Below are 13,296 nucleotides of genomic sequence, written 5' to 3' on the forward strand. Positions count from 1 at the left end.
GCTGCTTGCTTTGATGGGAGGTATACAGATGCTACTCCCATATGCAGCTGTAATGGGGTTAGCATATGACCCCAGAGTCCTCTTGGACTGCTCAATTCCACTTAGGTCCATGATGGAGAAAGGGAATATGATATGAATTCACAAGCAAAGAAAAAATATTTTTTTTAAGGTGACCGAAAAAATTAAAATAAAATAAATGGAAAATAAAATAAAATTTCAAAAATTAAAAGAAAATAAGATCAAAGCAAATTGAAAACTGAACCAATTAGTTAATTAAAAAGATTTTGAAATTAGCAATTAGATTTTTGAAAAAGATTTGAAAAGATCAATTTTTGAAATTAGAATTTTGACTTGACTAAAAAAAGAGATATGATTTTGAAAGAGATTTGATTTTTTTGAAGTGAGGAAAGAGAAAAACAACAAAATGACACCAAACTTAAAATTTTTAGAAAAACAAACACAAATTTTCGAAAATTTTAAAGGAAAAACACAAAGAAGACACCAAACTTAGAATTTTTAAAGAACAAGAAAGGACTAAGAACATGCAATTGACACCAAACTCAAAATATGAAACTAGACTCAAATAAAAGACTCTAAACCAACAAAAATAAAACAGTCCTAATCTAAGCAACAAGATAAGCCGTCAGTTGTCCAAACTCAAACAATCCCCGGCAACGGCGCCAAAAACTTGGAGCACGAAATTGCAATCACACTTTTACAATTCTGCACAACTAACCAGCAAGTGCACTGGGTCGTCCAAGTAATACCTTACGTGAGTAAGGGTCGATCCCACGGAGATTGTTGGCTTGAAGCAAGTTATGGTTATCTTGTAACTCTTAGTCAGGATATCAATAATTATCAGGTTTAATTGTGAAAAGTAAAAGAACATGAAATAAATACTTGTGTTTTGCAGTAATGGAGAACAGGTTGAGGTTTTGGAGATGCTCTATCTTCTGAACCTCTGCTTTCCTACTGTCTTCTTCTTCAAGCACGCAAGGCTCCTTCCATGGCAAGCTATATGTAGGGTTTCACCATTGTCAATGGCTACCTCCCATCCTCTCAGTGAAAATGTTCAACGCACCCTGTCACGGCACGGCTAGTCATCTGTCGGTTCTCAATCGGGTTGGAATAAAATCCAGTGATTCTTTTGCGTCTGTCACTAACGCCCAGCCCTCAGGACTTTGAAGCTCGTCACAGTCATTCAATCCTTGTATCCTACTCAGAATACCACAGACAAGGTTTAGACCTTCCGGATTCTCTTGAATGCCGCCATCACTTCTAGCTTATACCACGAATATTCTGATTAAAGAATCCAAGAGATATCAACCCAATCTAAGGTAGAACGGAAGTGGTTGTCAGGCACACGTTCATAGTTGAGAATGATGATGACTGTCATGGATCATCACATTCATCGGGTTTAGGAACAAGTGATATCTTAGAATGGAAGCAAGCATGATTGAATGAAAAACAGTAGTAATTGCATTAATCCATCAAGACACAGCAGAGCTCCTCACCCCCAACCATGGGGTTTAGAGACTCATGCCGTAGAAGATACAATGAGAAACGTGTAAAGTATCATGAGGTACAGATACAATGTCAAAAGATCCTATTAATAGTGAACTAGTAGCCTAGGGTATACAGAAATGAGTAAATGACGTAAAAATCCACTTCCGGGGTCCACTTGGTGTGTGCTTGGGCTGAGCATTGAAGCTTTTATGTGTAGAGACTTTTTCTGGAGTTAAACTCCAGCTTTTATGCCAGTTTGGGCGTTTAACTCCAATTCTTATGCCAGTTCCGGCGTTAAACGCCGGGAATTCTGAAGCTGATTTGCAACGCCGGTTTGGACCATCAAATCTTGGGCAAAGTATGGACTATTATAAATTACCGAAAAGCCCAGGATGTCTACTTTGCAACGCCGTTGAGAGCGCGCCAATTGGGCTTTTGTAGCTCCAGAAAATTCACTTCGAGTGCAGGGAGGTCAGAATCCAACAGCATCTGCAGTCCTTTTCAGCCTCTGAATCAGATTTTTGCTCAGGACCCTCAATTTCAGCCAAAAAATACCTGAAATCACAGAAAAACACACAAACTCATAGTAAAGCCCAGAAAAGTGAATTTTATCTAAAAAATAATAAAAATGTAATAAAAACTAACTAAAACATATTAAAAACATACTAAAAACAATGCCAAAAAGCGTTTAAATTATCCGCTCATCAAAGATTCATCAAAAATTTTTCAAAAATAGCCAAACCACTGAGCAATTTTCAAATAGTTGACAATCCTTTTGTCTTTGATGATAATTGCAAGCATGCCTTTGAAACCTTTAAAAAGAAACTCATTACAGCACCAATCATTACACCCCCAGAATGGGGACTTCTTTTTGAACTAATGTGTGATGCAAGTGATGTTGCAATTGGTGCTGCATTGGAACAAAAGGAAGACAAGCTACATCATGTTATATAATATGCAAGCAAGGTGTTAAATGAGGCACAAGAAAATTACACCACCACAGAAAAAAAAACTATTGGCAATTGTGTATGCATTTGATAAATTTAGACAATACTTGATTGGTTCAAAAGTTGTAGTATATACTGATCATGCTGCTCTCAAGTATCTCATGTCTAAATAAGATGCCAAGCCAAGACTTATCCGGTGGGTGCAGTTGCTACAAGAATTTGACATTGAAGTGAGGGATAGGAAAGGAAACGAGAACCAAGTTGTAGACCATTTGTCAAGATTACCACAAGAAACCAACCAAGATACACCACAACCAGTGAATGAGAAATTCCCAGATGAACATCTTCTTCAAGTCCAACAAGCACCTTAGTTTGCTGATATTGTAAACTACAAGGTTGGAAGGAAGATTGCCCAAGAATTCACCAGGCAATAAGTGAAAAAGCTGCTTAATGAAGCCAAGAAATTTTTGTGGGATGAGCCATTCCTATTCAAGAGATGTCCAGATGGAATGATCAGAAAGTGCATTCCTGAAAATGAGATGAGAGACATACTATGGCACTGTCATAGCTCAGCTTATGGTGGACACTTTAGGCCAGAAAGAACAGCTGCTAAAGTGCTTCAAAGTGGATTTTATTGGCCAACCATATTCAAAGATACCAGAGAATTTGTGCACCAATGCAATGAATGTCAAAGAGCTAGGGGACTAACAAGGAGGAATGAAATGCCTCAAAACTTCATTTTGGAAATAGAGCTGTTTGATCTTTAGGGAATAGATTTCATAGTGCCTTTTCCCCCATCCTATTCCTTCAAGTACATATTGGTAGCAGTGGAATATATCTATAAATGGGTGGAGGCCATAGCAACAACCACATGTGATGCACCAATTGTTCTTTAATTCCTTAAGAGGCACATCTTTACCAGATATGGGGTGCCTAAAGGCCTTATTAGTGATGGTGGCATCCACTTTTGTAATAGACACATGGAAAAGTTGCTCCACAAATATGGGGTAATTCACAAAGTGGCCACACCATACCACCCTCAAACTAATGGACAGGCTGAATTGGCAAATAGGGAGCTAAAGAGAATCTTGGAGAAGACAGTTGGGGTCACAAGAAAATACTGAACAAGAAAATTGGATGATGCTCTATGGACATATAGAATAGCATTCAAAACTCCAATTGGGAAGTCACCCTTTCAGCTAATCTATGGCAAATCCTGTCACCTACCTGTGGAGCTAGAACACAAAGCTTTCTGGGACACTAAGCTCCTCAATCTTGACTCCCAAGCAGCAGGAGAGAAAAGGCTATTACAACTCAACGAGTTGGAGGAGTTCAGATTGGAAGCTTATGAGAATGCTAAGATATACAAGGAGAGAGCTAAAAGATGGCATGATAAGAAAATTTCAAGAAGAGAGTTTAAGCCAGGGCAACAAGTGTTATTATACAATTCAAGGCTCAAGATTTTTCCTGGGAAGCTTAAGTCTAAATGGACAAGCCCTTATCTAGTGACTAAGGTTTTTCCGCATGGAAGCCTTGAACTCCTGAATGAAGCTACAAAGGACACATTCACAGAAAATGCTCACAGAGCTAAGCATTACTTGGGAGGGCCTTGGAACAAGAAGGAGAGCATTCATGAACTGAGTTAAACAAGAATGGAGGATGTCAAGCTAATGACATTAAAGGAGCGCTTGTTGGGAGGCAACCTAACTAGAGGTAGTTTTCTTGTCCTAGCTATTTCAATAAAAGGGTAGATTTATCTGTATTGCAATGAGTTAAGTTTGGTGTTGCACACCAAAATATTTCAAGGGTGAATGTAGGATTCTAAGTTTGGTGTTCCACCAAAGATTTCATTGAAAACACATTTTAACCCTCACATGATCAGTCACCAGCTCCAAACAATCAGAGAAATCACTTAACATGTGTTTAGTTTCTAGTTCATAGTCTGTTTTCTAGTTCATAGTTTGTTTTCTTAATAAAAGCATAGGAGGTTTTCTGCATGTATTCACTATGCTGCATATAGAAGTAGGAAAGGAACTAAGTATGGTGTTCCCACAGCAACTTAAGTTCAGAAAAGCACAAGCATACATGCATGCTAACCATATTTCAAGTGCTTGGGGAACAAGCAACTTCCAATAACCTTGCAGGAATTCAATCAATCTCTTGGAGGAACTATGCACCATCATCCAAGGACACAAAGAAGGATACAAAAGCTATGGATGATGACAACTAAGGAAAAGTTAGAAGACACCACCAAGAGGTTGTATTGTTACTTAATTCCCTCTGATTTGAAGTGCTTTAATTGGAAGTCTAAATATATCCCTGCTGATTAGTTTAAGTTGTTTGCATTCTGTTAGTTTACTATCTTTTAATTACCAATTGAGTATGCTAGTCTAAGTGCTTGCTTCACTCTCATCTGCTTGAATGTATATCTTGTTCCCCTTTGCATAAATAAAAGAAAATATTGAAACAGAAAGTAGAAATTGTCCAATTTGATAGGAATGAGAATAAAGTTCAGTGGTGGTATGTGCTAGATTGTTCAAGTAAGCTCAATAATAAAGAGGAAAGGTAGAGTATTCTTTTTAAGTATGAACTTAGGACTGTTTGTGAAACTTGAGTAAATAAATATCCTTGGAAAGAAAGAAAGAGTAAGAACGAAAGGAAGAAAAAGCCAATAATTGGTAACAAAAATGAAAGAAACAAAGAATAAAGCTAGACACCAATAGCTTGGACCTTAAAATATATGCCTGTGGTGCTTTTTGTGCTAGGATTTGCTTGGACAATTAGGTTCTAAAGAGTATTTTAAAACTTGGTAACTTGGGTTAACTAACCCGGGATTATCAACTGAAAGTCCACTATCAAGAGCAACCTAGCTACAAGGCATTTAGTAACCCAAAGAGGTGCTGGGCATCAATGTTCTTAAGAAAAATTGTAAGCCAAGTGTCTGTGGTGAATGTGTGTTGACTGAAAACAAAGCTAAAATGCTGCTGCAACACATGACACTAAGCTGCACTTGAGAATAAGTTTCTCAGCAGAAGAAAAACAAAAAAAATAAACACCAAGGATCAATGAATAAAGGTTTCATAGTAGCACCTTAGTTAGCACTTAAAGGGACATCTCAATCCTAAAAACTAATAAAAGTAGAGCTTCAACTATAGTTTGCATGAAACCCCATGAAACCTAGACTGAGTGCTTTCAAATAAGGACAAAAATGCTTCTATGTATTCTTTCATTTCTCTCATGTTCGACTGCTTGCTTGGGGACAAGTAAGATTTAAGTTTGGTGTTATGATGACAAGTCATTTTAGGCTAGTTTTACTAGCATTTTTACTTGTTTTCATTAGGTATCATGCACTTTCTTGAGCAATAAGTGATTGGATTGGAATTTCATACTTGTCTTGATTCAATCAAACAATGTTAATTTTATGCATTATCATGAGATTTATGCAAGATTTATTTGATTATTATGAAATGATGCAAAATCTTATGATTTTGGTAAGGCTTTGATTGCATGTTTGATTGATGACATATGAAAAGATGGAAGGAAGAAGCAGAGAAAGAAGCAGGGCAGAAGAACGTAGCACTCATTTAAAGAACGCTACGTTCCCCTGCAGCATAAGCCTTAGCGCTATGCTCGCTTTCAAAGAACGCTAAGTTCTCCAGCGACACGCACGCGTACAGGATGCGCACGCATAGAACAAGCATTTTGGAAGATCCATGCGTACGCGTAGATGACGCGTACGCGTGGGTGTGATCTATGCTCTCAAGCTAAGAGCGCTATGCTCTTCATCAACAAGCGCATGCGACACTTTCAAAAATTGGATTGAAGATTTGCCACTGACGCGCACGCATGCATGACACGTACGCGTGGATGGGAGCATTTGGGAACAAGCATGCGCATGCATGAATGAAGCTACAGCGTGGAAGTGGTGTTTTGAACTCCATGCGTACGCGTGGGTGACGCGTACGCGTGGGGTAGCATTCTTGGCATGAGTGCTATGCTCTCTTGGAAAGCGCTGCAAGGGATGCGTGGGCGTGTATCACACGTACGCGTGACGAGTACTGAACAAGCAAGGACGTGCATGCGCAGGAGATGTATACGCGTGGGTGCATGAACGCTACACTCTCTTTAAGAACGCTGCGCTCCCTGGGAAGCATCCCAACCATCCCAGCTGAAGATCCATTCTGACCCGCTTGAACCAAGGCCAAAAAGCCCACTCCAAGTACTTGAAGACTAAATTGGAAAGTGTACAAATAGAGGAGAATTTAATTTATTTGGGATCGGAAGGCTAGGGAATCAGGGACCCAAATTGTGAACACTATACGCTCATTTTCTTTTGTATTTTTTTCCTTCTGTTCTTCATCTTCTGCACTTTTTCTCTTCTCTTTTGTACTAGAGCAATGATGAATTAAACCCCAAATTTTATTAGGGTGAGGAGCTCTTTTGTAATTTCAATGAGTCAATGAAATTCTTCTTCTTCTCAATTTATTTGTGTAGCTATTGGATAACTTCTATTTTGATTGTGAATTAGTCACTCCGGAAGGGGGTTTAATTCAATTGAATGCTTGTGTGAGCCTCGGAAGGGGAATCACTTGCATTAGAATTAGAGCTCTATCCTTCACCACTCTCATGATCAACACCATTCTGGAGGAATTGAGATCCTGAGAGTTAGTGTGGTTTATGGATGAGAGATATGCACTTAACCTCTTCTCATGACAATTAGATCAAGAAATTGGCAAGATTGATTATGATTAGAGAGATTGGATTGCCAAGGAATTGGGATCCAATCAATTTCAATTCGCCATAGATCTACTCATATGATTGAGAAAGGAATTGAGACCCATTTGATTCATGAAGGATTATGATATCTCTAATCCCATATGAATCATTCTCTTTGAATTTTTTCAACTTAGGTCTCTCTGATTTCACTGTATTTTACATTGTCCATTTCTGTTTTGATTCCATACACCCAATTCCTTTTATAAGTCATTGCCATTTAAGTTTCTGTACTTTTACTTTCCTGCACTTTAAAATTCAGTTATTTACATTCCTTGTAATTTAAGATTCAAATCTTTTAATTTCTTACACTTTAAGTTTTAGTTATTTAAGCTTCCTGCCATTTACTTTTCAAGCTCTTTACATTCTGCACTTTAGATTTCTTGCAATTTACTTTCTGTTAATCCAATTTCACTCAATTCATCAATATTAGCTTAACTAGACTAATCATCATAGTAAAATTGCTTGATCCATCAATCCCTGTGGGATCAACCTCACTTTCGTGAGTTTTACTACTTGATGCGATCCACTTTACTTGCCAGTTAGTTTGTGTGGAATCGATTTTTTCCCATCAAATGCTCCATTGGATTCTCCAAGAGAAGTAGCAGTCGCTTCTACTGAGGTTGTTGAGTCCCATTACATCTCACCCCAGATTTACTTCTATTTTCACTGTACTTTAATTTACAGTCTATTTTCTTTTCTAAGTTCATGATCACGTTTAGTATTTTATTTTCTAGTTTTATTTTGGTTATAAGATATCCTCTATATCTTCACCATTCTTAATAGAAAAATTATTTGAAAAAGAAACAGTGTGATACATAAGTTTTAAGTATATCATGGGTCATTCCAATTAATCTGATGTTGTGGCCTTGCATTTATCTTCTGAATGTATGAATTGTCAGTGCATGATTGATATTAAAGTTGAGTGTTTTGGCTCTTAACAAACAGTGAGTTTAGAGAAGTATTATTGACTCTCTAAAAAATAAAAAATATTGATTCTTGAAGCAAAAAAAAGCAACAGAAAAAGAAAAGAAGAAAATAAAAAGAAAAGAAATAAAAAAAAGAAAAAAGTGCTCAAAAGAAAATTCAAAAGAGCAAGGACCCAAGGCTTTAAGCATTATTGATTAGCAGGGTCAGAATTTGGCCTAAAAAGCTCAAATGAGTTGCTATCCCTAACTAAATGCTTGTGGTATGATGGTGTCAAGCAAAGAGCTTGGGACTGAGCAGTTAAAGTCGTGATCCAAAGCAATAAAGAGTACGCTTAATAACTCTGGGTATCACTGTCTGAGAATTTAAGTAAAGCTAAAGTCGAATCCAAAGGTTCCCCCCAGTTAAGTGCATGTGGCGTTTATGTATCCGGTGATAATATAGGAAAACAAAATGCCTAGAGTCACGGCTAGGCTCAAAAAGGTGTAACGCACCAAAAGAAAAAGCTGTGTTTAATGATCAAGAAAAGCTAAAGTAAGAGAATCAATAATATAATTCGGATTCTAGTTCTAAGGGATGTCAATATTTATGAGCTTCAAAAGAAAGTGAGATGCTAAAACTATTCAGAAATAAAGAGCTATTTGCCCCATTCAATTGTTTGGAACTGAGCTTCATTGAAAACTCTAAGACATATTGTATCTTCCTCTTCTTTTTAGTCCTACTGTGTTTTGGTTGCTTGAGAATAAGCAATAGTTTAAGTTTGGTGTTCTGATGAGCGGATATTTTATACGCTTTTTTATGGTATTTTCTTAGTGTTTTCAATATATTTTGTTAAGTTTTATTATGTTTGAGTAGGTTTTATTGCAAAATTCATTTTTTGGATACTACTTTGAGATTTTGTGTTTTCCTTATGATTTTAGGTGAATTTTGGGTGAGTCTGGCAAGTTTTGGCAATGTCTGATTCAGAGGCAAGGAAAGCATAGCAGATGTTGTCAGATTCTGACCTCCTTGCATTCAAACAAGAATTTCTGGAGCTACGGAGGTTCAAATGACGCGTTCTGAATAGGTTGGAAAGATAACTTCCAGAATCTTCCAACAATATATAATGGTTTATACTTTTCTTTGGATTAGACAGCCCAAAACGGGCATTGAACGCCCAAACTATCCCCTAGTGGGCGTTCAACGCCCTAAGAAGACCAAGGCCAGTGTTGAACGCCCAAACCTGGCGTTCAACGCCACAAGGGGAGCAAGGCAGCAGCATGGAAACTCCCTAGTAGGCGTCCAACGCCCACTCATTCAAGTTAGAAGCCAAGCTTAGCCCAAACACTCACCAAGTGGCCCAGAAGTGAATTTTCGCACCTTTTTGTTTAGTTTATTCACTTATGTAATTTTTATTTATTAGGATAGTATATATAGGCAAAGATCACCCATGTTTAAGATCTTCAACCCCTCAGAACATATCACACGTTACTTTATATACAGTATGAGCAACTAAACCTCCTAAGTTAAAGTTAGGAGCTCTGCTGATTCCTATGGATTAATGCAATTACTTTTCTACTTCAATCTGTGTTTTGTTCTATTCTATGATGCATTGTCGTTCTTCATCCTTATGAACTTGGTGTGGAACAAAAGTATGACCCCCTATTCTACATGAGTTCTTTATGAGTCCTAACCCAGATAATATGGAGCTATAGCTTGAGAATGCATCACGGGTTCCAACAAGTTAATTAGGCTAATTGGGATATGTTAAATGAAATCTCGTTAGTCAGGGGTAATCGAGGTTCCTGTGGCTTTAAGGGCTAGAATTTTAGAGCGTCATTCTCTGATCCGGAAGATCCGATCTTGTTTGTGGCATTTTGAATAGGATCACCAAGAGATTGAATTGCGTGTGGTTCACCCTCTCCCAGATTGATCTAGCCTGTTCGGGTGTTTGGTTTCGACCTGAGGAGATTAATAACCACGACCAATGGCTTAATCACTTACAACCTTGCCATTGAAGGAATCATTCATCATTGGAGTATTTAGTATGATGATGACTGAAAATTCACTATATCACTATAATGAACCCATCTTTGGCAAGTATAGTAAATTATCGTCAAGTAATAACTCACAATGAGTGAGGTCGAATCCCATAGAGATTGATTGAGCAAACAACTTTAGTTACTGGGTGATTTACTCAAGCTAATCAAGAAGAATTGTTGAGTGCAGAATTCTAAAGAGCAGAATTATAAATGACTTAAAGATAAAGGAAAGCAATAAAGTGCAAAAATGTAAAAAGAACATGAAAGTAAATAGCAGAAATATAAATGACTGAATTATAAACGGGGAATGGGTTAACATCAGAAATTAAAGAAAGTTATAAAAGAATAGGGAAGATTCATTAGAGTTGGGAAATATTGCTCTCTTTGGATTAAAATCAGATCTTCTCATCTTCAATCATGCAACTCATTGATCTCTTGGCAATCATGATTGATTGAACCCCAATTCCTTGGTGATTCAATCTCTCAAATCTTGATAATAAGCCAATTCCTCGGTCTAATTGCTCATGAAGAGAGATAAGCTTGGTCCCTGATTTCACCACACATCCTCAAAGATCCAGATATTTAAGTAGATTTCATGTCACCATATCAAATCCCAAAATCCAGATCTACTCAATGTGAAAAGGGATTCCAAGCATGGTTTCATGTTTCCTTTTTCAAGGCTCCTATGAAACCCAATTTGCATTCATCCTCTTTTCCAAGATGATTGAACACTAAGCATGAAGAACGATATTCCTTCTAGCAAATCAAAGAGAAGATGAAGAGAAGAAGAAATTCACTATCAATTAATCCATCAGGTACAATAGAGCTCACTCCCCCAATGAGAAGGAAGTTATCTACTCAGAGCTTCAAGTACCAACCAAAATTCAAAACTACAAAATAAACTAAGTATAAAAATAAAAGAAAAGTAAAAGTTCCAAAAGTCCCCAAAAAGAAAGTCCCTCCTAGATTTAGGGTACCACCTATTTATACAAATTTCCTGACTCCTCAGGTGCACTTGCAAGTTTCTCAAAGTGGCTTTTCAGAATTTCAGTTGCTACAATCTTTTAGGCACTTTGTAGAATATTTTGCTCCCAGGCTGGCGTAGTGTTTTAGAGGAAAGCGTAGCGTTTTTGAGGAAAGTGTAGTGCTCGTTCACTCACGCGTACGCATCATCCACGCGTGCGCATCATTACTGTTTTTGGCTCTTGTCACGTGTATGCGTCACCCACGCGTACGCGAGGTCTTCAATGTTGGTGTCAAAGTGCTTTTCCACGTGTATGCTTCATCCATGCCTGCGCATGGCCTTTCAAAAGTAGCACCTTCACGCATATGCGTGGTCTTCAAAAATGTCAATTTCACACGTACACTTTGTCCATGTGTACGCGGGACCTTGCAAAAATATCAGACTCACGCGTACGCGTCACTTATGCGTATGCGTCAGTTATGCGTATGCAATTAGGAAAGGAGTCACCAAACACTAAAAAATCATACATGAAAACCTCAATAAAACTATCAATCATATCAACAAAATGGATAGCATGCACCTTTGGAATGTGGTAGGTGCATTGCACAAACCAAAGGGCATGTGTCTATATGCAAAAACACCATAAGGGCAAGTGAAGGAAGTCTTCTCTTGGTCTTTAGAATCCACTACAATCTGGTTGTAGCTTGAGTATCCATCCAAGAAACAATAGTACTCCTTTCCAGCAAGCCTCTCCAACATTTGATCCATGAATAATAGAGGAAAATGGTCCTTCCTTGTGGCTTCATTGAGCTTTCTGTAGTCTATACACATGTGTCATCCAGTCACTGTTCTTGTTGGTATCAATTCATTTCTTTCATTTGGCATAACTGTGATTCTCTCTTTCTTAGAAACTACTTGAACAGGGCTCACCTAAGGGCTGTCTGAGATAGGGTAAATCACCCCTGCTTGCCATAACTTCAGCACTTTTTTTTGCACCACTTCCTTCATTGATGGATTCAACCTTCTTTTTGGCTGTCTTGAGAGCTTGGCATCCTCCTCAAGAAGAATTTTATGCATATACATTGAAGGGCTAATCCCCTTTAAATCTGAAAGTGTCCACCCTATGGCATCCTTGTGTTGCCTCAACACATTGATAAGCTCCTCTTCTTGTTCTTCACTTAAGCTTGAGTTGATGATTACTGGATATGTATCATTGCTCCCCAAGTAAGCATACTTCAAGCTTGGGGTAGGGTTTTCAACTCCAGCTTCGGTGCTTCCACTTTCTCTTTGTTTGCCTTGTCTAGCATGATTGAGCCTTCTATGATTTCTTGTGGTAGTTCACCACATGATGTTTGTTGATCTTGCTCCATTGCTTCTTCACATTGATCTTCTTCTAGGACTCCTTGAACCAGCTTTGCCATTGTGTCTACCATCATGAACTCTCCAATGGATTCCTTTGGATAACTCATGGCAGTAAAAATATTGAACACCATCTTCTCTTCATGCAGTCTTAGGACCAACTCTCCCTTTTGTACATCAATTATAGCCCCAGATGTTACCAAGAATGGCCTCCTTATTATGATTAATGCATTAGCCTCTTCCTCCATGTCAAGCACCACAAAATCATCTGGGAAGATAAATTCTCCCACCTTGACCAACAAGTCCTCCACTACTCCAAGGGGAAATTTTAATGTCCTATCAGCTAGTTGAAGTGCCATTCTTGTTGGTTTGGCCTCTTCAATTCTCATTCTCTTCATCATGGCCAAGGACATAAGGTTGATGCTAGCTCCTAAGTCACATAATGCTTTTTCAATGCTAATATCCCCTATGATGCAGGGGATTTGAAAGCTGCCATGATCCTTCATCTTTTGGGAAAGCTTCTTTTGTATAATGGCACTACATTCTTCTGTGAGCACTACATTTTCTTTTTCTCTCCAGTTTCTTTTCTTTGTCATGAGCTCTTTTAGGAACTTGGCATAGAGTGGCATTTGCTCTAGTGCCTCAGCAAAAGGTATGTTAATTTGAAGCTTCTGAAAAACCTCCAAAAACATAGAAAACTGGCTATCTTTCCCATCCTTTCTCAGCCTTTGTGGATATGGTGCTTTTGATACATAGGGCTTCAAGACTTGCTTTGGTGGAGATGGAGTATGTACCTCTT

General features: G+C 38.1%; 1 protein-coding gene across 1 annotated transcript; it reads right to left on the minus strand.

Annotated features, from left to right (window-relative positions):
• Positions 1-12,373: 12,373 nt before the first annotated feature.
• LOC107479586 (uncharacterized) lies at positions 12,374-13,189 on the minus strand. Its single transcript, XM_016099714.1, has one exon. The coding sequence runs from the start codon at positions 13,187-13,189 to the stop codon at positions 12,374-12,376; it is 816 nt and encodes a 271-aa protein (XP_015955200.1).
• Positions 13,190-13,296: the final 107 nt, after the last annotated feature.

The sequence above is a fragment of the Arachis duranensis genome, chromosome 3, assembly GCF_000817695.3.
Source record: "Arachis duranensis cultivar V14167 chromosome 3, aradu.V14167.gnm2.J7QH, whole genome shotgun sequence".
Classification (NCBI taxonomy): domain Eukaryota; kingdom Viridiplantae; phylum Streptophyta; class Magnoliopsida; order Fabales; family Fabaceae; genus Arachis; species Arachis duranensis.

Coding starts and splice junctions, on each gene's coding strand:
- LOC107479586 (XM_016099714.1), bottom strand. CDS start 13,189: ATGTTTTTGGAGGTTTTTCAGAAGCTTCAAATTAACATACCTTTTGCT.